Source organism: Aphis gossypii, chromosome 2 (assembly GCF_020184175.1).
Source record: "Aphis gossypii isolate Hap1 chromosome 2, ASM2018417v2, whole genome shotgun sequence".
In the NCBI taxonomy this organism is placed as follows: domain Eukaryota; kingdom Metazoa; phylum Arthropoda; class Insecta; order Hemiptera; family Aphididae; genus Aphis; species Aphis gossypii.
The window spans coordinates 73,699,349-73,722,021 of NC_065531.1; the positions used below are offsets into that span (position 1 = coordinate 73,699,349).

The 22,673-nt window shown below is 31.9% G+C and overlaps 1 protein-coding gene across 7 annotated transcripts in view; it reads left to right on the forward strand.

Annotated features, from left to right (window-relative positions):
• Positions 1-16,191, forward strand: part of LOC114127018 (afadin) — a 66,063-nt gene extending 49,872 nt beyond the window's left edge. For 4 of the 7 annotated variants that reach the window (XM_050202211.1, XM_050202215.1, XM_050202213.1 and 1 more), the window contains 25 exons: positions 356-523; positions 1,285-1,523; positions 2,109-2,227; positions 2,410-2,571; positions 2,731-3,019; positions 3,117-3,262; positions 3,349-3,448; positions 3,596-3,871; positions 3,958-4,107; positions 4,244-4,483; positions 4,572-4,700; positions 4,771-4,836; positions 4,929-5,002; positions 5,058-5,176; positions 5,748-7,433; positions 10,474-10,605; positions 10,696-10,828; positions 10,912-11,226; positions 11,285-11,429; positions 11,502-12,188; positions 12,267-12,415; positions 12,485-12,587; positions 14,349-14,777; positions 14,895-15,001; positions 15,078-16,191. In XM_050202211.1, the coding sequence (XP_050058168.1) occupies positions 356-523; positions 1,285-1,523; positions 2,109-2,227; positions 2,410-2,571; positions 2,731-3,019; positions 3,117-3,262; positions 3,349-3,448; positions 3,596-3,871; positions 3,958-4,107; positions 4,244-4,483; positions 4,572-4,700; positions 4,771-4,836; positions 4,929-5,002; positions 5,058-5,176; positions 5,748-7,433; positions 10,474-10,605; positions 10,696-10,828; positions 10,912-11,226; positions 11,285-11,429; positions 11,502-12,188; positions 12,267-12,415; positions 12,485-12,587; positions 14,349-14,777; positions 14,895-15,001; positions 15,078-15,294 (6,380 nt within the window). In that variant the 3' untranslated portion in view covers positions 15,295-16,191. Of the gene's footprint in view, positions 1-355; positions 524-1,284; positions 1,524-2,108; positions 2,228-2,409; positions 2,572-2,730; positions 3,020-3,116; positions 3,263-3,348; positions 3,449-3,595; positions 3,872-3,957; positions 4,108-4,243; positions 4,484-4,571; positions 4,701-4,770; positions 4,837-4,928; positions 5,003-5,057; positions 5,177-5,575; positions 5,726-5,747; positions 7,434-10,473; positions 10,606-10,695; positions 10,829-10,911; positions 11,227-11,284; positions 11,430-11,501; positions 12,189-12,266; positions 12,416-12,484; positions 12,588-14,348; positions 14,778-14,894; positions 15,002-15,077 lie in introns of all 7 variants that reach the window. The other 3 variants (XM_027991094.2, XM_050202212.1, XM_027991095.2) reach the window with 3 other exon arrangements.
• Positions 16,192-22,673: the final 6,482 nt, after the last annotated feature.

A 22,673-nucleotide genomic window follows, 5' to 3' on the forward strand; every position in this document is an offset into this window, starting at 1 on the left:
TAAAATTTGTTGCCAAGATATTTACGTCAAACATAAAACATGGTGTAATATTCTAACAGTAGCACACGTTCAGATCGATAATAAATTATAACTTATAAGAAAATGGTTTTATTTAGAGACTAAGACACGTATAAAATAAATAAAAGTAACAACGGTTACTAGGGTATTTTTTTTAACCCTTAATTATTTTTATAGTTGTTAATAATGAAGTAGGTACCCGAATTAAAAAAAATAATTTTAGTTTTTTACAACGTAGTATTATTTATTATTCGCATAGTCTCAACTAATATTTACGTAGAAAGATCAACATATTTTTCAGATAAAATCGGTAAATGAAAACGTTTATATGTTATAGGTTCGATCATGTTCCATGTGCGACGGAGGCCGGCCGATTATCATCCTAGAAAACGGAAAAAGAAACCGACACACAAGTGGAACCAGCAAAACAGCACTAGCGAAATGTTGGAATACCGATACGAGGACGGTCTGGATAGATTGCCGTTCTTTTTAGAGCTCAATGCTGGTCAGTATTCAGTATATTTTAATATGTATAGTTATAGTTATTTTATTTTTGTAATTCTAAGAAATAAAATTTAACAAAAAAAGAAAACCTTTCAAATTATTTTTTTCTCCGCATCGATCGCGAAAGCTTTACCATGAATTGCTTCGTTAACTGAACCTGTCAACTGGATGAAACACTTCGGTTTATTATAAAAGTGACCTCGTCCGTCACTTTAACTGAAATTAATATTGGTAATTTAACATTTGCCTAAAATGAAATGCGTATTACATGAAGTTGAATGAGAATGGGATTTTAGTGCTTTAAATATATTGTTTACGAGAAATGTTATTTGATTATTGGCGAGTTTTGTATTTTTTTTAACGAATTCCGTGTATTTGTGTCCATTTTTGTTATTATAATAATATTATCGTTTTGTACATTGTACAATTTTAATCAATAATAATATCGTATATGTTGTGTTTGCCATTTAAAAATCGTATTAGTATACATATATTATCTTTATTTAGTAATGTAATTTATGTTTTTGTAATCATTTAATATTAGTAACCGTATGTATGGTTGTTGAATTGGTATATATGGTACTAATTATTGTAACGGTAAATAGTATATATTTTCGAGTGCTTATGATTTGTTTGAACAATTAAAAAAATAAATTATTATCGTGCAGTAAATAGAGTTAGCGGTAAAATAATATCGTGTTTACTTATCATCTTGTTTATGGTTCAATTATTTGTATTTACCGTATATTCATCTTCTCGCAGATGGTATGGAAATGGTGAACCCCAAACGGTACCGAATTCATCCCAATGTGACTGAAGTGGGTTGCGAGAGACAGAATCAACCAAGTAATGCTCAATGTCTTCAACTCAACGGTCCCAACATCCAACCCCGACATTGCGTAATCGCGCACACAGAGGGCATTGTCACTGTGACGCCCTGTAGCAGAGATGCGGAGACTTATGTCGGCGGGCAACGGATATTCGAGACCACTATACTTCAGGTGAGTTTCGTGCATAATTTGCCTATAATGTATATACTATATCTTTGCAGTGGTGGTCAGCGACATGGAGATAATTTTAGTGAACATCACCGTATGTTAAATGCGAGTATCAGGAGCCAAACAAAGAAAACTTATCGTATATATTTACTATGATATAACACTTCCTATATAACTGTAACTATACTTACTTAACTATAAAAGTAATAAAAAGTATAAACATAATTTTTTATAATATTTTGTTTTAGCTTTAGTTAGTCCTATGGTCTTGCACCATAATAAAATATTATAGTTATTAAAGACATTAAAACGAATTATATTTATTATGAAAGGTATTATGAGAGTACAGAGCTGGCTACAACTATTTAGAGATAATATGTTCTTTAACTTGGAATGGTATAATAATAGTATAACAATAATGCTATAGAACATTGGTAATTTTGTTCTATGAATTGAGATTACGAGTCGTAAATACTAAGATTTCGAACCATACGTTGACTACCACCAATGGATACATATACTTGAGAAGTTGTTGAAGTTGTTTAAAGTAAATAAAAATGATTGTTTGTGTGTGTGTGTTGGGTATAGAACGGCTCAATAGTGAAATTCGGTCGACTGAACAATCTTAGGTTCTTGGATCCATGTTACGACGAACGACCGCGACCTCGTAACAATTCCCTGAGAAACGTTCAAGACTACTACGACAGGTAAATAATACTTTTTATTATTTTATCCACAGACACAATCGCCAGATACACTGCGATTATACTTCACTATTATATTTACTTTAATTGCTTGATATTTATTTTTGCACGTGCTTTTGGTTTTTAGTTTGTCGTTATTATTTGTTTTTTTTTTTTTGTTTTTGTTTTTTCTAACACTTAATTAGTGGGTCGGTAGACAACACCCAGCACTCAGCCGTTATGCAACAAAACTTTGAGACAACTTTTGACGTGGACGGTAATATTGAAACGCGCTCCACTTCTAGCCAAGGGAATAAGGATGACACTAGATCGCAGAGATCGATCACAAGCAGCCGTGATGGCAATCGGTATTATAATTATTAAATCACACTATTTATACTTATTATTATTAACCGAAGCGATGTTGGCTGATAATACCATGCGTGTATACCTTATACATTATTTTCCGCGTTCAGCGACGTCCAACATCTACGTATATAAAGTCTTTATTATTGACATTATTTTAGATTGTCTGCTGTATATGGTCGCACCAGCACTGCCCCGGTTGCAGACAACATTTTACCTTGCGTCCTAGAAGTACGGGAAGAGACTGAAGAAGCGTGGATTCATGCGGTTACCATGGATGTTGATCCGTCGACGCTAACGTTTAAACATGCTCCCGCTTATTGTCTGTACCTATTGGCTAGGTATAGGGCATCGACTTCGTATCGACCCGACGTCACACCGATGGAACGAGCCAATCGTTTATCATTAACTTTTGCTAAAGTCGCCACTATACTATATACTATGATACAGGTAAGTGTCCATACTTATGTACGAAATATTATTATTTTAGGTTTTTATTGTTAGAATATTGTTTAAATATTATAATGGGGTCAATTTTATTTTTTAGGGAAAACAAAATGATTTGACTTTACTATCATTTTGGCTCGCAATCGTCACTGAATTACGACAATTTTTACATAGTGATCGCCATTTGTCTAATTTTTTAACGGAGACCATTGAAATGCTCCACGACACCCAGCAAGCGGCTATGCGGTATTTATTATTTTTTTTTTATTTAATTCCGTAATATAATTTCATTTTGGTATTCATTATTTATTTATTGTTTTAATGTTTGTCAGATTTATTGTTGAGTGTATACTGGAAGAACTGATGTCGGTGTTGCCTGACCTTTTTGCAGATAACACGGATGCTGATAACGAACACTTACCCGCTAATTCGGTTTGTTATATTTATTTTTTATTCATATTTCGACGTTTGATGCCTGACGCAGTATTTGTTTTTTAACTTAAAATTTGTAATTAACCTATACAATCTATACAAGTATAATGTGCAATATAGTAATTTGATGTTTTTCCGTTTGCACAGATCGTCAGTAAGCTTGGTACAATGATGACCACACTTCGTGAAGGCCGCGTGAACGCGTCTCTGACAATTCAAGTATACAATCAAGTATTTAGATTCATCAATGCTTGGGCGTTTAACCGTCTAATCACCGCTGATACGAGTTACTACACGCGCGCTTGGGGTGCGCGTTTGAAGTCACGTATTGGTCGTTTGCAGGCGTGGGCCGAAAGACAGGGCTTAGAAGTTTCCGCCGACTGTCAGTTGGCGTTGATTTCTCAAGCTGCGGACTTGCTGCACGTAAGTGATAACATACTTGCTGAATAAGCCATGTGATTACCCCGTGCTTATTTAATAATATTCTTCTACTTGTCGTTACTGTTTAGGCTCCAAAATATACCGGCGAAGATTTGGCAAGCATCACTTCCACGTGTTTCAAGCTTAATTCGCTGCAGCTCAAAGCCCTGTTAGTTAAATATCAACCAGCGCCCGATGAACCGAGACTACCTCATGAACTCATAGACAACGTTGTTCGGGTAACGGTTAAATATTATAAAATATTTAATTATATTTTAACGATTTACTATTTTTCCGCAAATTTTGAAAGCGAATATCGTAATCAAATAAAACAGTTATAACGTTATCGATTAATCAGTTTTCGTTTATTTTTAGGTTGCTGAAAATTTGGCGGATGAACTTGCTCGGTCAGATGGCCGTGAGATACGGCTGGAGGAAGAAGACGAACTCATGATCACATTTGTACAACCTGAAGAAGGGTTCAGCTACGAGGTGGCTAGAGGCGTACCTCCGGGTCTCATTGAATTTATTCAACCTCTCCAACAAGCTGGTATGTGTCGTTTGACACTTCACTCAAACGCGTCTGGATTGTGGACCGTCTACTTTTTGCCTAACGTAATTTTTAATTTATTTGTTAATTATAATAATAACAATAATAATATATATTAAATGCAGCCTAATTGATTTTTTAAATTTTGAACAGGCCCGAAGTCCGAGCGCGTTAAGTAATAGGAGTGGTGGTTGTGCTATGCAAGCACCTGAACCGGACGTACAAACAATACGGTTGCACAAGTCCAACAACGGAATGGGTTTGAGCATTGTGGCGGCAAAGGTAAGCTACCGTGTGTATGATTTTAAGTGATTTATAATATTAAGTATTTTTTATTATCCGTTTTTTCCAGGGTGCTGGCCAAGAACGACTAGGTATTTACATAAAATCTGTAGTGAAAGGAGGCGCTGCGGACGCGGTAAGTAATAAAATTATTTTGATTGAATTACAATGATTCATCGATAATATTAATAATTAAATTAATTAAATTATGTTATTTTTTTTTATTAGGACGGAAGACTTCAAGCTGGCGATCAACTGTTAAAAGTTGACGGACAAAGTCTTGTTGGCATCACTCAAGAAAAGTAAGTCACATAATTTTTCTAAAGTTCTCTATTTTATTTTAAATTATTAATTTAGGGCAGCGGAATATTTGGTACGTACGGGACCGATTGTGTCATTAGAAGTAGCTAAACAAGGTGCTATACACCATGGTCTGGCTACGTTACTTTCTCAGCCATCTCCTGTCATGACTAGAGGTAAGATATAAAACGATCTTATATATATATAATTTCATTAATAATATTGTGTATAACACGAGAATGTTGTTGTATAACCGGGATGTTGATAAAAGTGCTTTTGTTGGTGATTTGTGAACAAACCCGCCGAGACGATTTAATCGATTAAAACCACTAATTTTACTTCTACTAATGATTTATTTTTCATATTTATGACTAACTCGCTTAATATAAATCGACGCATGGTAACGTGAGTCGATCGCTTTCTATAAATCATTCTCGTGAAGCGTCCAGCAAAAGCAAATGACTCGGCTCGCATATCTTTCAACTGAAAAGCCTCTATTTGATCGAAATATTGAAACACCATTAAAAGGCCGACCATGTAATATATATTTACAACTAAAAATCACCCGTTGTTAGATTCCGTCCGTAGGGAAAGGCCAATATCTGATTATCAGCCCCGCGTGAAAGCAAAAATCCCGCAAGGCAGTTTATCAATGCATGACATACACGAATGTAGCGATGAAGAGGTGATAACCACTTGGATGACGGACGTGCTATCTTTATCAGGTGAATTGTGTGTGGGTTATAGGTGTTGGTGGTGGTGGTATTGCAGGTAGAACAAACGTAGCGTGCTGCAGGGATCCTACGCAACCCCGCTTTGGGCACATGCCTTCTTACAAACCCCCATCCGATTATCTGTCAGTGCCGGACGTCCGTAAGAAATGCTATAAAATACCACCGGAAAATGAGCTGTGCTTGTGTGAGGACATCTTCCAACAGCACCAAGCCAAGCTGATCAACTGTGACGTGGAGGACGCTAGCGCTGTTGAGTCATACAAAGACCCAGACTTCGATTCCAATGAAAATGTGTTTGACGGTATGGTCAATAATGAGTGTTGTTGTGGTGAAGGCGGCAGTGGTGGCGATAACTGCGACGAAGGCAAATCGCTCAAGTCATCTTCGTCATCGTTGTCTTCTGTCATAAGTGCTAAAGACGACCGTAATAATAGCGCCGTGGAAGAAATCGCGAGTAGCCAGAATAACAAACTTACGGCTGAAGAACGGAACAAAGTGCTCCGTGAACTTGAAGATATCGTAACAGGAAATTTTCTGACCAAAGTTCGGCGATTTAGTCAAGACGTTCATTCAGACTCTTCTGCTGATGACGACCATCGCTTTGGTGGTGCCAGTCATTTACAGCTAACCTCCGCCGCAGCCACGTCTAGGCTACGTGGCAAACGATCCAGTTCATTGGATACGGATGAGATCGTCAACTATGGTAAAGTGGCAGAGCTGACCCAGAGGTTCTCCAGGTTGGGCGAGATCGGCGTTATTACGCCCCGACACTACAGGTCCGAACCCGATTTCTTCGGCATCTCTGCGACTTCTGATCATCATTTTCGCCATCATCATCACCACCGCGAAAACGATTTTTCGTTGTCCTCGTCCTCGTCGTTCGATGGTGGAAATAGTGTTGGTGGTGTTGATGTTACGAGCAGTGGTGATGATTACGAAGTGGTCCGTCAACCCATTCGAATGGTGTTTATACGGCCTATGAGCGTTAGTGACGATCGACTGAACAACAGGAGCGGTGGTGTCGTTTTGACCGAAGTGACGAGCGACGGCGAGGCTGACGTGCATCAGCAACAGCAGCGAACTTTATCGAACGCGACGCAAAACAGGCGACAGTCTTTCAGGAAGAGCGTTGCATTCGATAGTTCCCTGAGTTCAGTCGATGATGGTGTCGGTGTCGGTGTCGACTGTGCAAGCGGTGACGATGCGACAGTGACTCGTTACCATCAGCTGAAGGGCGGATGCCAGCAACCCCAGACAACTCTTAACTGGCAGCCGGCAGCGACTGATCACCGAGCCGCCACCGTCAATTACAGCAAAAGCTCGGACACAGTGTCCGTGTCGAACTTTTGTCGGTCTCATAGGCGATACTCAAGCGTAGACGTGTACGACCAAGTGAAAAATGTGTTCCTGGACGTGGAGAAAACGGAAAAAGAGTTTCGAGACGGGCTGTTAGCCGAAAAAAACCGGCGCCGGGAAGCCATCCGAGATTACATGGCCAACAAGGAGCTACTGCTGATGAAGATGAAGTCGGCTAGTGTGGGTGGTGTGCTGCGTTGGAACCAGGAGCATCAGGATACGCTCTTGGATGAAGAGGAACCGCCACAGTCGCACGATTCGGACGGCGGATCGTCCGAATCTTCATCGTCGTCACCGCCGCCCAAGGATGGTCTACGGCGAGTCCTCCGCACCGGATTAAAAGGCAGGCGGATTAGGAGGTTAAGAAAGTTAGAGTCGAGAAGTAGCGGCTTCGCGTTGGCAGACCTCTGGCGCGTCGTCGGTAATACAGACGTACCGGCGCCGTCGTCGTCATCGTCACGACACAGTGCTGCAGGTTGTTGTTCGTCTGCAGAACCACCCGATAATCATAATAATTCGCTGTGAGCACTGAAATACACACTTGTAACGAAAAACTGTACATATAGAAGAACGAACGAACGAAAAAAAATCCGCTAGCTTTTGCTTATTCTGTAGTTATAGTACGTTGGCTATATAGCTTTGTTTGGTGTGCAGCATTTGTATTACGTTGTTGTATTTTTATGTTTTATATGCAGTCGTGTCTTAGAATACCGTAGTCGGTATACAACGAGTGTAGAACTGTTAAATTACCTTCGTACAGGCAGTAAAGGATTCCCGTGGGGTTAGTCATGGAAAGGGGTAGTCGTTAAATTAAAAATACGAAGAAAGAATTTACTTAGTATATATTCATTGACTTTCTAGGTCAAAACGTAAGTACAACTCCGCATACTGTCAAATTGAAAAAAGAAAACTATATATTAAAGTTCTTACTGTATAATCTTTATCTATATTTCAATAATTTCGAGATAAAATTGTCGATGCAAATTTTACGAAAATATTATTAATTAATTAATGGTTAAAATCGTTTCTGCATTTTTTTAGTTATTAAAATTTTTACATCCGTTGATTTTTATGTTTATAAATATTTAAGCGTTTAATGTTATATTTTTCACTTAAAAATTTGGTTTTCTTAATAATAACAAAATAATATGTTTTGGTTAAATATCGATGGTGCCGTATAATTGTAAATGTTTAAATTTCAAATCGTTTACATAACAAATGTATTCATTTTTTCTCGCCACAATACGATAACCACTGCTAGATATTTATTGTCTCACGTTTTTCTATTGCGTGGGTAACTTTTTTTACTGTTATATTTAACGCTAAACGATGAATTTTGAATTATGGTTGCACCAAAAACATTTCCATCCAAAACAAAACTAAAAAATTATAAATGTCGCAATCGTAATTAAAAAAACAATTATTCTTAAGTTGGAGAAGACAAATATAAATAAATTTATGATTATAAACAAAAACAAAAATTACAGCGAATTCTGTGTTACGTAAAGTTTTAACGAAGAATCTTAAACTATTGCGACTGCCTTGAAGAAATAATCACCTTGAGTTTTTATTCCTGGTAAAACCATGAAAATGAATTAATAAATCATAGTAATTAGGTTAAACCCGGGAATGATTATTTAGATAAAAATGATCAATAATATTATTTTACATTAGTATTTGTATGTACTTATGACGAACTAAGTGAATTGTATATTAGTATAATACATTTCTACTCATACAATAACCCCCTCAAACAATTTAACTATTCTTAAGAACATGATATTTTATGTTTCGTAATCTTGATTGGAATGGTTAAAGTTAAAACTCATTTGTAACATTTAGTGCCAAAAATCTAAATGTAACAGGTGATGCGAATAATTGTATATAATTTAATCAATTTATCATTACTGTTTTTTTTCACTGTTTCGTGTTTAATTGCATTTGTTGGGTATAATAATTAATAGCTTTACCTCCTGCATGTAATTATATAGTTTTAAAATCAAAAAAGGTTTTGTTGAAAAGTTTAAAAACTTCACATTTTTTCTTCTTTTTTTGCATTTTTTTAAATACGCCTTTGTGGGAACTGGACATTTTCTACTCTTATTATAATTGTATTAAGCGAAAGTGAATAATGTTGTTGGGTTTATATAACACAGCAGGGGAATTACTATTAAATTAGATATAATCAATTTCAATATATATATATTATTTTTGTATGTTTAATGTGATTCTCTACTAATAAGTGGTATTAATAAAATTAATCGAACAGTAGGTTCATTCAAAATCTCGATGCAACATTTTCCTAATTATGATTTTGTTTGATTAAATGATTTAAATAAAATAAATATATTTATTTAAAATGTTTGAAACATAAATCGAAATATTTTAAGTATCTAATACTACCTATCTATACATGCAATAGATATTTTCAAAAATAAAAAATATCTTAATGAATTTAAAATTTACACGATGTAAAATAATATTCTGGGCATTGTATGCCGTTGTTTTTTGTTATACGGAGAGAAAATTCCATCATTTTGCATTTAAATAATTGTTTTGTCGAATGATTAAAACACAAATCACAATTTTATGTCGCACAGTACACTTTTTGTTAATTATATTATGTATTTTTTTATCATCGTATTATTTTTTGATGGCTGTTATGTTAATAAAAGTTTTACGTGACTTGTATGTTTATTTATTTATCATATAATACATTATAAACTTATAAATTAATTTATTCATAGTTTTGATATGTTAATTTTTTAATTTTCAAAGAATGAAATATTTTACAAAGTATTATGGTTAAATAATAGTTTTGAGTTTTTCTTGTTTTTTAGGTTTATATTTACGACTAATATGTATCAGTCGTTAATCGTTATGATCTTTGGGTATGGAAAATTTGCAATTAGGTTTGACATTAAAATATTTAATTTCATTTAATGTTAGGTAGGTATTTTACAGTGATACAAATTGAATATTCTTATACTCAAAAATCAAAATAATTATAAGTTATAACATTAAACCGCCAATTATATTGCATTTTATGATGTTTGATTTTTTTTTTTTAAATATAATAATTATTTTTAACAACTATTACCAAGTTTCTATTTTAATTTTATTTGATGGTTCTAATTTTTTACGTTTAGAAATCTTTAGAATTGACTTTAATTTATTAAACATTTGTGTTTAAATAATATGTGCAATTATTGATTTGCTTTTATTTGATAAAATTAGAAAAGCTGAATGCATGTATCGTAGTCTTGACTGGATTGTTATTTGTTATTGTTTATTGAATGTTTATTTTATTTAGTTGAATGCTTAGTCAAATGATACTTTTAATGGTAAGTATGCAATGATAATTTATATAATTTTTTAATTAGGTCCTCGTCGTATGAGCGAACGGGACCTACCGTCTCGGGTGTTGAGCGAACAACAAAACATCAACTCCAGAGGTCCACCACCTCACCATCTGTCACAAATTCAAAGTTCGAAATCCGTCCCTTCTCTCCACAGTAAGTTTTTTTTCTAATCTAAATTTAAATATTATGTTTTATACTTGAAAAGTTGTTGATATATTTTAAATATATCTATTCTCATTATAGGCGTTGAAGGGGCCAGCACATCCATACCTCCCGTAGTCGGTAGACCACCAACTCAACACGAAGTATTTAATCCTGGATATAATCGCACTTCAACTACATATAATCTTCATCAACAAAATACACTTAGATCTCGGTAAAAAAAAGTACCATTTTATCTAATTGCATGACGAAATAACTTGTCTACTTAATTTTAATAAAAAATCATTTTGTTTTTAGGTCTAGCCATAATCTAAATGATCCTCGTCCACACTCCCAAATGGCTAACCGTCAACCATCTAATCCAAATCTCTTAAACGGAAACTATCAACCAGAAAGATCACCATCTGTACACCCGAGTGTATATCAACCACAACAGCATCCTGCATACCAACAGCATGTACAGCAACAGCTGTTGATGCAACAACAGTATAATAGTCCTACTCCAGAAGCGACTAGTGAACGTTTTTATCAAAACGTTAATCAAATATACAGAAACCAAGATCAAAATGGATATGGACCACCTGGAAAATTGCCAAGTCCACCTGATGAAAGGTATATTTGTTTGAAGATACAAATTTATAAATTAAAATTAATGTGTTAATATTTTTAGAACTCCAAATCAATTGCAAAAGAGTTTTAGAGGTTCACAATCATCGTTGCAAAGCAGACAAAGCTCAGACACTACACAACATTTAAAAGACAGACCAACATCGGCATATATATCTAATAAGGACACTTATAATTTACAGAATCAAGTAAGAATTGTGTTCTTGTGATTTTGTTTCACCAGTATCTGGTAAAAATATAATTAATATTTGTTGTTACAGGGAATGACAATGCGTTCTCAATCATCGCGGGATATGTTGAGACAGGATGCAAAATTGCAAGAGATGACTGAAGAAGTTCGTAGACGTGAAATGAGGTCTAGTGGAGTCATGTCCCCTCACCAATATGCTACACAACAGAGACCACCACATAATCGTGCTCAGCCTTATCACGGTTACCAGGAAGCCAAACCTACTACCCCATATCTTGGAGATCAAATAAAATCACAACAAGATATTGTTCGTTCTCAACAATTTAATCAGCCAATGAGAGCTACTATTCCTGAGCCCATGCCACCAGCATACAGAGAATCACCACCACCACCTCCTCCACCACCAACCTCAACTCACCCACTGTACCAGACAAGTCCTCCACGTAATGAGCCTAACCGATATATGGCCAGTGGTGGTGAACCTCCTAGAGGTGGTTTCTATCAGACACCAACAGAGCCATCCAAGCAATATCCATATCAGGGAACTAATCCTTGGCAAAGAGAAGAAAAAGAAAAAGAAGCAGAACGTAGGAGAGAAGCTGCTAGAATGTGGCGTGATCAACAAATGAGTGAACTTGTTGCACTTGGACAAAACAGATCTGTTAGTCAAGAAGAACAATTGCGGGCTTTAAGGTTAGAGAAAGAATTTGAACGTAGGGCTCAAGAAGAAGGAGAAGATGATGATGATGATGATCAAGTAAAATTAATAATTTTTATTTTATAATATAATTTGATGGTTTATAAATTTATTAAAATCAATTAAATCTTGATTTAGGAGGCAAATGAAAGAGTTCAACAATTGATGCGAAGTGCTCAACAACAAAGTGATAGGAGACCGCCTGCAAATATAGTTCGGACTCCAAACAATAATTTTAGTTACATGAATGGTTCACAAAGAGGTCCACAACCTGTACCTTCTAATGGGTATGTTTATATTTACTGTGAATTTTAATTAGTGCTGAGTAATAACATAATTTTTATTATTGTTAAAAGAATTAGTGATGAAAAAGAACGGTTAAGAAGACTAAAAGAAATGAAAACAAAACAAGTGGAGATGGAAGCCATGAGAGAAGCAGAATTGAAAATTAAAAGAAAGGTTTGTTAAGAACTTAAGATAATTTAATAATAATAATATTAATAACATCATTATTTTATTATTTATTAATATTATTTGATAAACATCATAGGTTAATTATTTAAAATTTCAAAATAATAATAATATTTAGGTACAAAAATAGTGTAATAGTGTTGTCGGGTTTGCTAGTAATTAATATTATATTTTTCAATATAAAATATTTAATAGCTATAATCAATTTTTGAAAATAATCAATGTAAAAAAAGGAAAAGTTCTGATCTCTTAAATGGTGTAAAACCATGATTTAAACGAGTTTTAAATGATTAATGATTATTATATTGTTTAGCAATGAATGTGTTTTCAGCTTACATTTCAGGAGGATGTAACGGCTTCTCAATAATTATAATTTTTAATTCAATAATAATAATTATATTTTTTTTAAATTTAAAACTAACCAAAAATAGAAGTAAAGTTCTTGTTGTTGTTTTTTTTTTTTTTTTGTTGCACTAGTCCAGTACAACTGTTAGAAACATAAATTAAAAAAAAAGGCTGTTTCATAGTGTTTCTCATACTTTTTTGTTATGAGGCCTCATAAGTTTAATCTAAGTTTAATGTAAACTGTCTAGGCCCCCTTAATAAAAATTATTAATTGTTTTTTCTTAATTATATACTAAAACAATATATACTAATTTCACAAAGATAAATTATTAAAATGTATTGAAAATTAAATATATTTTTTAAAAAAGTTTTATAATATTATTAAACGTTAAATACATATGTATAAATTTATGCACAATATCTAGCAAAGAAACATGACTGTATTCCATTATAAAAGTTATGGGTTTATATCATTAATGTTGTCATTGTTGTCGTCGATCTAATACTCTAATACTCTAATCTAATGATAAACTTGTCTGATACAATAAAAATTGTATTATTATTGACTAATGGTTATCTAACGTTAGACTTAATTGATAATGATTAATTATTTAATTTTGAGTCAAAAATAATTATGATTTTTTTCCATAAGCACATAAATAAAATAAAAATTTTACGGCCCCACAAGTAATATAGTCACCGTGGAGACTATCCAATCTAAAAAGTTTTGCTACAGTGAAGTAGTCATTTTTGATGAATTATAAATTAAAATATATGACTAATTGCAGCTTGAAAACCATACCTTGAGGTTAAAATAAGTTATACATAGAACATAAGATACTCACCTGTTGTGGGATTTACTGTAATTATATATTAGTTTAATATGCTATCTATAAATGAAAATAGCCTAGCCTTAAAAATGCAGAATTTTTACTTTCTAGGTTATTTTCAAGAAATTCTTTTAATTTAACACCAAAAATTGTTTGGTTTTTAATATTAGTACATGGTTATTTATTAGGCAATAAATCACATTTCTTCATTTTGAATAATAATATGTTGATACAAATAACTCATAGTCCAAACATTCATGTTAATAATCAAAAAAATATATAATAATAATATAATAACATAAATAGTTGTTTAACTTAAACCACAGTATAACCATGTAGATTTGATGACATGTTACTATTACAAACACTACTTACAGACTTATCTTGTAAAACAATTAAGTTTTAATTGAAAAATGTACAAATATAATAAAATTTGGTATATAGCATTTACATTGACAAGTACTAAACATAAATTATGTTAATAATAATTGTACAAGCATAGAATAAATATTAAATGCTGATATCATGACAGTTACACTAACCTGGTTTCACATTTTTGGTTTTTATATTTCAGGAGGAAGAACTCAAGTATCAACAACAACAGCAACAGCTAATGAATCAATCATATAATAACAATACACCTAATAGACTTAACCGTTCTGTGAATCCACCTAACAACTTATCATTGGATAATTCTGGTTATGGTTATAGTTTGACTTCACAAGGAAGTTTGCCATCTCAACGATTGGACAATTTACTGGGGGGTCCCAACAACAATGATCCGCCACAGCCACCCGAGCGTGGATCTTCATATGCTATCATGAGCCAAGTGGAAACTAAAGCAACCCCACCTAGAGCGCAAGTTCTTACATCAACACCAAATGGAGTAGTAACTACACCAAATGCAAACACCACACCTAAACGTGTATCATTCCAAGATCCAACATCAATGCCACCCTCACCACCTTCTCCAACATTGGAGAAAATTATTGAAGATCCTGATGTAAGAATTTATTATTTATTACTATTATAATATGTATACATATTATAAAATATACATTATATTTTACTATATTCAAATAATGTATATTTGATTAACATTTTATATTATATTCTATAGAATTTCATTGATCAGGCAGAAACAATGTTAGCATCACCGCGAAGTCCAGACATTCAGTTTACAAGTGGTAATACGCCAGGCGTGATCGGATCACAAGAAGTATACAGGTAAATAAGACTATTAATAAATATATTATATTCAAGTTTAAGTCAGAAAAATAAAAATTATTTTATTGCATTTTAGAGATCCAAGACAGCGTTTACTAGCTGAGCAACAAAAACAACAAATGTCTAACAAAGCAGGTAGTACTGTACCAGAAAAATTAAGTTTTAAAGAGAAAATGAAAATGTTTGCCATGGAAACTGGAGAAGACGGTACGCCTAAAGATAAAGTAAAAATATCTAAAGCTCAACGAGAGATTGATAACTTAGGAGCATCAAGTACACCTTTGACTAACTAAATAATATCATTATTTAAACAATATTTTTTAGAAATGCACTTCAACATCCCATTAAAGTTTAGTAAATTTTTTTTTTTTTACATAAAGATTTCCTGAAATCTTAATTATTAATTATATTTAAGTATTTCATTTTTTTTTCTTAATCATCATCATATTATATTTAATAAGTACAATTCTTAAATTTGTGATTTATTATAGTTGAATATTAAACTATAGTTTATTTTCTATTATATTGTATTGTTATATTGTTGAAAGTAATAGCGTTTAAATTATTATCGTTGAATAGTTGTACCATCGTGTTTTATATTTAATTTTTGCTACTTTATATAAAGTATCACACTATATTTTTTCGATCATGAGTTTCGAACAATTTCAATCACTAAATTGGTTCACAAATTATTCAAGATCTACTTAGAGCAATACATTGTATACAATATATTTAAGGATCAATATTGTTGTCTAAACAATCAAACATTTCATATTATTATTATTATTATTATGATCATTTTTATTATTACTATTTTTTTTTATAAATATATACATTTAACTTATTGTAAACTCTTAGTTAAATTTTTTTATTTTGTTTTAATAAATTTATTTGAGTTGAAAAGAATAGTAAAGAAATTTAAATAAAAAAAGTTATATTATTTAATTATAAAATGTTGTTTGTACATTTTTGTGTAAAACGAATATAATTTCGATTTCTAAAAGTATTTTATAATATTACTGTATTATTACTACATTATAATATTTATTATTCATTTTTATCAATACTATTGTAATTATTATTATTAAATGTAAAAATACAACAAAATTATATATACATATATATAAATATATTTACATAATATAGTTAATATCGTATCTTTTTTTTAAAATATATAAATTTTTAGTGTTTATTGTTGATTTTGTGAATCTTGTTCCTGCATTAGATAAAAACTAATCAATACTTTTGATAAAGTATTGATTAAATACTTTAATTAAGTACTAATTAGCAATACAAATATCAGATTATATTCATATTGAAGTATATCAGATCATAAAATACTGCATTTTGAAGTCACTATATCAGTATGTAAATTACCATGTTGATATGTTTTATTATAATATTATTAAGTTTTATTATACATAACTATATTATGCTTATGCTAGATAAAAATAATTTACTAAAATGTAATGAACTAAACGTTGACCATTGATCATATTTAAAAGACCATTAATTTACTATTGATTCATTACATTTTTAGTTACTGTTTAAGCAACTCATCCTTAGTATCTTTAATAACAAAATTGTTCACTAAATAATTAAATTTAAATATTAATATACCTATATATTTTTTTATTATTAAGTTTTAAAAATTGTAATTTTAAGTTCTGAGTGGAGCTATGAATGCATATATTTTACAATGATGAGTTTTTGTGTGTATGTTATTACCTTTTGGGAAGTAAAAAGGCTTTGATTTTCTTATTATATTTTTTTGCGGAGGGTTTAAGGGTTAAAATTAAATTTAGTTGGTATACTTAGGTCTGTCAAAGGTAAAAATTCTTAGTATTTTTCTTAATAATCGGGTAAAACAAAAAAATTGTGATTTTTTAATGTTTTTAGTTTTTTTTAAATGTAAAGAAAAAATTACGCTGGCCTATAAAGCTTAACAATTTATTATAAGATCTTACATAACGTAATGTGTAATATGTCTGTACACAAATATCAAATTTATTATTTTTACATGCATTTAAAATACAAATATGGTAAAAATTAAATATTTAAACGATTAATTAAAATGTTAATTATATTATGCATTTTACTTTACTCAATGACATTTACAAAAGATGTTGATTAATTTTAAGATATTACTTATTTATACCATGAACCTATTGACCAGTGTAGAGTCCAAATAACACGACAATTATTTTCTAGATACAGATAATAAGGATAAATATAAAACTTTATTATCCAGATAATAAAATAAATAAATTCAAGTTCAATGACGAAAAATAGATATAAGGTATTAATATCAATAATTTATATTTTATAAGGGAGTATGATAATTGGCTTGATAAATAAAATGCTTCAGTCATTTTTCAAAATCTTACCAACTAAATCGAATTCAGTTTTTCATACCTGAAATGTTTGATGTTTTTAGCCAGTGCAAAACTTAATTGACTTATTTTATCTCTTTTGATCTTAATCAAGTAGGTACTATACATGACATTAATAAAAAAAACCAACGTTACATTAACATTTATAACAGCACAACACTATAATTATTGCACAGAGACGTACAACATACATTATTTTTTGTGAACTGTGGCGGGTGAACACCTACCTGTATACTGAATAAAAATTGTCGATTGTCAGTTATGTTATTTACACGGAAAAAATTGTAGGTCTGGATGCATGAGCGCCTATATAGGTAAAATTTTAGGGAGGGGAGTAAAAAAAAAAAAATTCTCAAATGTAAGAAAGATTTAATGTTATTATATAATATATAATATAAAACATATCACGAAAATATGAAATATACGTACTTAACTTATATTATATAGGTGTGTCACTCTCGGGCTATAATCGCGTACACTGCAGCAAAGCGATATACGCACGTCCTGTTCGCCTTTATCAGATCGATAACGACCGTAATTTTTACATTAAACTCCAGTGTACAGTTAAATACTGTGCGAGTGAATTATAAAAAACGCAATGTGATAAACGGCAATCATAACATCTTCATGACACCTGCGCCAGTGAAATCATCCTGCCGAAAGCCTATACATTATAGAAGCACAAGCGTTGTATGATTTCGTTCGGGCAGGATCGTCTGGCTTTCAATACGACCAGGCACGGCACTAGAATTTTTTTCCAGGGGAGGCAGAGTGGGGCAAATATTTTTTTTACGTGAGCTAAAATTTTTCAACAAATATTGAGGTTATTTTAATGAAATATAAATATTTTCGTATCATATAACATAATATAGCTATTATATCTATATAGTACATACGTTTTATATTGTATGCTCTGAGAGTCTAAACAGATAATATATACAAACTTTTGAATAGTTAAAAATGTTTTAAAAATAATGTCAAATATTTTTTTTTTGTACCTTATGTAATAAATGTCTAATCACAGACCTTCAACAACTATATTCATAATGATGATATGATACAATACAAAAATGATAAGTTCTTTATGACTTTAATATTACATACCTTTGTGAATGAATAATTATGTTTCTTTTACTTACCTACATTTCATAAATATAAATTAAAGTAATTGTGTTTAGTAATGAACAATTTGGTTCAATCATCTTTAATGCAATGATTTGGGATACGTTTATTTGTTCATTTTCATCTAGTAATTAGTACTCAATAAAGGTAATAAAAAATAAATAAAAGATTTTTTCTTATTTTACAAATTTCAAAACACATTTTATTGAAATTGTAGTAAATTTTTTCCTTATTAGACAAATAATAAATTTAATTTATTCCTCAATTTTTTTAGTTGTGACAAATATATTATATATAAGCTAAATATTGATATTTTACACAATATCTATCGTACATATTTTTTAATGGGGGGGCTGGCGAAGGGGCTGATCTGTTTTCTGGGGGGGTTAGAGCCCCACCTTGCCCCCCTTGGCACCGTGCCTGAATACGACCAATATCGTTCTGTAAATCGCTATTAAAAGAAAACGGGTGTGCTACAGTCGTCGTGCAGAAGTATACAGAGGAAAATACGAGTTTGAAAATTATCGGTAAATTAATTTTTAATACTGCCCGAGCGAAGTAAACGAAAAATAAGGAATTTATTAAAAATATAATATTAATATTATTACATGTATAGGCGGTAGGCGTACGACAGTAAACTCTCGTCGCGCCGAACAATCTGTCGAGGTGAACACATCGTAATATTAACTGTGAACAATAATAATTGCAAGTCTCACTAAGAGTAATATGAATATAATAATACGTCTTATATATTTTAATCGTTTTAAATACACATGTTACAGGTGCGGGATATGAACTACCGCGGTAGGTGTTTAACGAGTCGTTTTCTTCTTGAAGAAATCCGTGATCAGAGTTTGTTTATCGTTATTGATTCTGTCTTCGACGATGTGCTCTAAATTGGATAATGCCGAAAAAGCGCCATCGTCATCCGTACCGCCGCCGCCGCCGCCGCCGCCGCCACCGCAGCAGTAGTCTCAAAAAAACGTCTCAACGTTTTTAAAGCGTCTTTGACTCGTTTGATTGGAATCGCAGTGATTTCCTTCTCTGCAGTCGTCCGCGCAGGTCCGTCTTCACCGTCGTTTTTGACGGTTTTCGATAAGGCGTAGTCACTGTCTACCGCCGCCGAAGTCCGCCGCGGCGGTGCACACTGATTTTCAATCCGATTCGAATCGTTTCGCGTGTCCTCCGAAGGACGTGTCCTGCAGTCCGTCGTTTCGTAGAAGCCGTATCTTCTCTTCCAATTCATGAGCCAATCGTCGCTATCCTTAAAATCGGTGTATCCCAGGATTCGCGCACTTGTGATCGACCTTTGCCGTACGGCCGTCCAACTCGCCGGTTTCTTTGTAGTTAGGAATACACGCTTATACCATTGGAATACGGCACTGTCGACGTCCGCATAAGGATACGTCGTCATTTCTTTTTTCACGTTTCCGTTGTTATTGTACGCCAGAATTTTATCTTTTCGCGTCTTACGATCGACGATAGGGTGCTTCTTTGGCGGAATGTCGAATTCTTCAGCGATTTTCCCTTTTTTTACGGTCGCCCTTTTCAACTGAACGCATATCAAACGGACTTTGTCGGAAATCGTAAGCGCGTTAAATTTACGTTTTTTTCTATCGTGCGGTTTGTACTGCGTATAGGTAAATACACGAATAACGCGCGAGCACAATCACTACCTATGTATTAAAATATGCATACTGCACAATTTGTCTGTTCTTATCGCGGTAAAAATGTTATTTGCGCAGTAAACGTACTCGAGATAACGAAAAACGATTACTATTGTGTATATCGAGTTACTTGTGTCGAGAGTATAAAACGCTATCGAGTGTTTGTTGTGGTATTTAATTCGGTAATTGTATATTATATGGTTCGAGGTAGTATGATGTTCGAAATCAGAAAAAGGATCTATATATTATACTGTAATATAAATAATTATATTTGAAAAAAAAATGCTATTGCCATAGACATATCATAATATGATACCTACCTATCTAACACTGGACTATTATAGTACTCAATTAATAATTCGAGTGTGGCTAAATAAATCCTATGATATGATATTGTAATCAATATTGAGTATATGTATAATGGAGTTTATTTTGTGCTCGATAAAAATGAAAAAAAAAAACGCTTTCAAGTGGGTAACGCTGTACTGCTGCAGGTGTCGAGCGGACCTCTGTCATAGAGTATTGGTAGGTGTGGTGTAAACGATGTGTTAAATTGTATTCCAACGATAGGTATCATTGTATACGAAAAACGATTCTGACCGGAGATGATTTGTCTGCCTGCTAGGATATATTTTCCGGCGGGTGGTGAAAAAGATGGTTCATGTTTTATTTGTTTTAATCACCTGAATACCACGCTACGATTCTCATTATTCGTACATTATACATAAAAACTTTCATCCAGTGAGTTGTGAAAACTAAAAAAATATAGTTAACATACTTACACATAGCCATACATACATAAGAAGCGTTTTGTGAATAAACCGATTTGTATTTAAAACATATAAAATTGATAACTAAAGCTAATTAATTTGCTTTTGAATTTAAAACTGAACATATTTCAAATATCTTGACATTTATGAAAATTAAGTTATGAAAATGGATAGTCTTTCTAAAACAATGAATTTGATTTTAAATTTAGTTTAGGTACCATACATAATATATTGATAGCTCACTTAATTTAATATACTCAGAACGTACTATGTCACTATGATAATTTTTTACTGATGGAATTGAACGTATTTAAAATACTTACTAATTATGTTTGATGTCTTCATTAGGACTTTGATGTTTTTATAGTCAAATTTAAAATCTCTAACCATAGTATTTATAATAATATAAAACTTGACATTTTGTATGTAAGAATGCAACTACATACGTATTTTACTTATTGGAGTATATATTGGTGTTTTTTTTTTTTATCAATTTATACAAACATGTGATTTAACCCATGTTATATAAAATTAAATTAAGATACCAAACACACGTTTTATTACTATTATAAATTGATAGTTACAACCTTAATTTATTATCTGTACAGATTATAAAGGTTGTACAACAATGCGTCGGCGTATAACAAAAAGCACAAAAATATATCATTATTATTAATCGATGGCATTTTACAAATTAAATTCAAAATTCAAATGTAAATAACTTTTTAAGTTATTGATGCACAATTATGAGTGAGACAACAACATTTATTAAAAAATAAATCATATATGAATCATATTTCAAAAATATAGGATCTCGTTTGAAATATTAAGTTATCCGTCGAACTTCCCCATTCCAATTAAAAAAAAAAAATTAACATCAAAGTATAATATTGATTATGTGATTTAAAAAGGTTTTCACATAGGTCATTTTTTTTATAATTTAAGCACGTCATGTTGAAATCTGCTGTCAAGTGAAATTTGGAGCACCCTGTATTACTAGTCTGTTAGGTGCATTATTTAAGCATTTGGCCAGTGGCTAGTTAACCAGTACACTCGAGAACAATCATGGCTAAGATTTCCAAAAATTTTCTTAATTTTTTTTTTCATTACAACTTATATACCCAGCGGAATATTTATGCCGGGGCCCCCGAGGTGTATGTCTAAGTTTGGCGATCGCAGTACTTTCATTATAACATTGAATAAAAAAACCACAGAGAAATCATTTTTATTTTAATCACACAAAGGCTTAAAAAGTTTATTTTTAATATACACTGTATGTACTATATATATATATATATTATATATGTTATTATTTTAAATAAATTCTTAAGAATAAGATAACAATCATATTATTTATTATGTTTTTTTTTTATATTCACTTCTAGCATTACTATTTATTAATTTAATTTTCGTGTTTAAGAGAGCCTCCCCCCAGGCTAATCCCCTATAGTATCACTCAAGTTTCACGGTACGTTATTGAATAAGTCTCTACACATTTAAATACAGCTCTCCGATGATAAATGTATTAATATAAAAAAAATATTATACGTTTAATATGACTATTTTTTATTATACTATACAAAAAAAAAGATTTATGTATACTTTAATCTAATGCACGAAACACTCAGCACAGTAAGCACCGTTTGATATAACTATAGAATAATAACATATATATAAATTAATACATAATATTATAATTACATCAAAATTCAGTCAACCC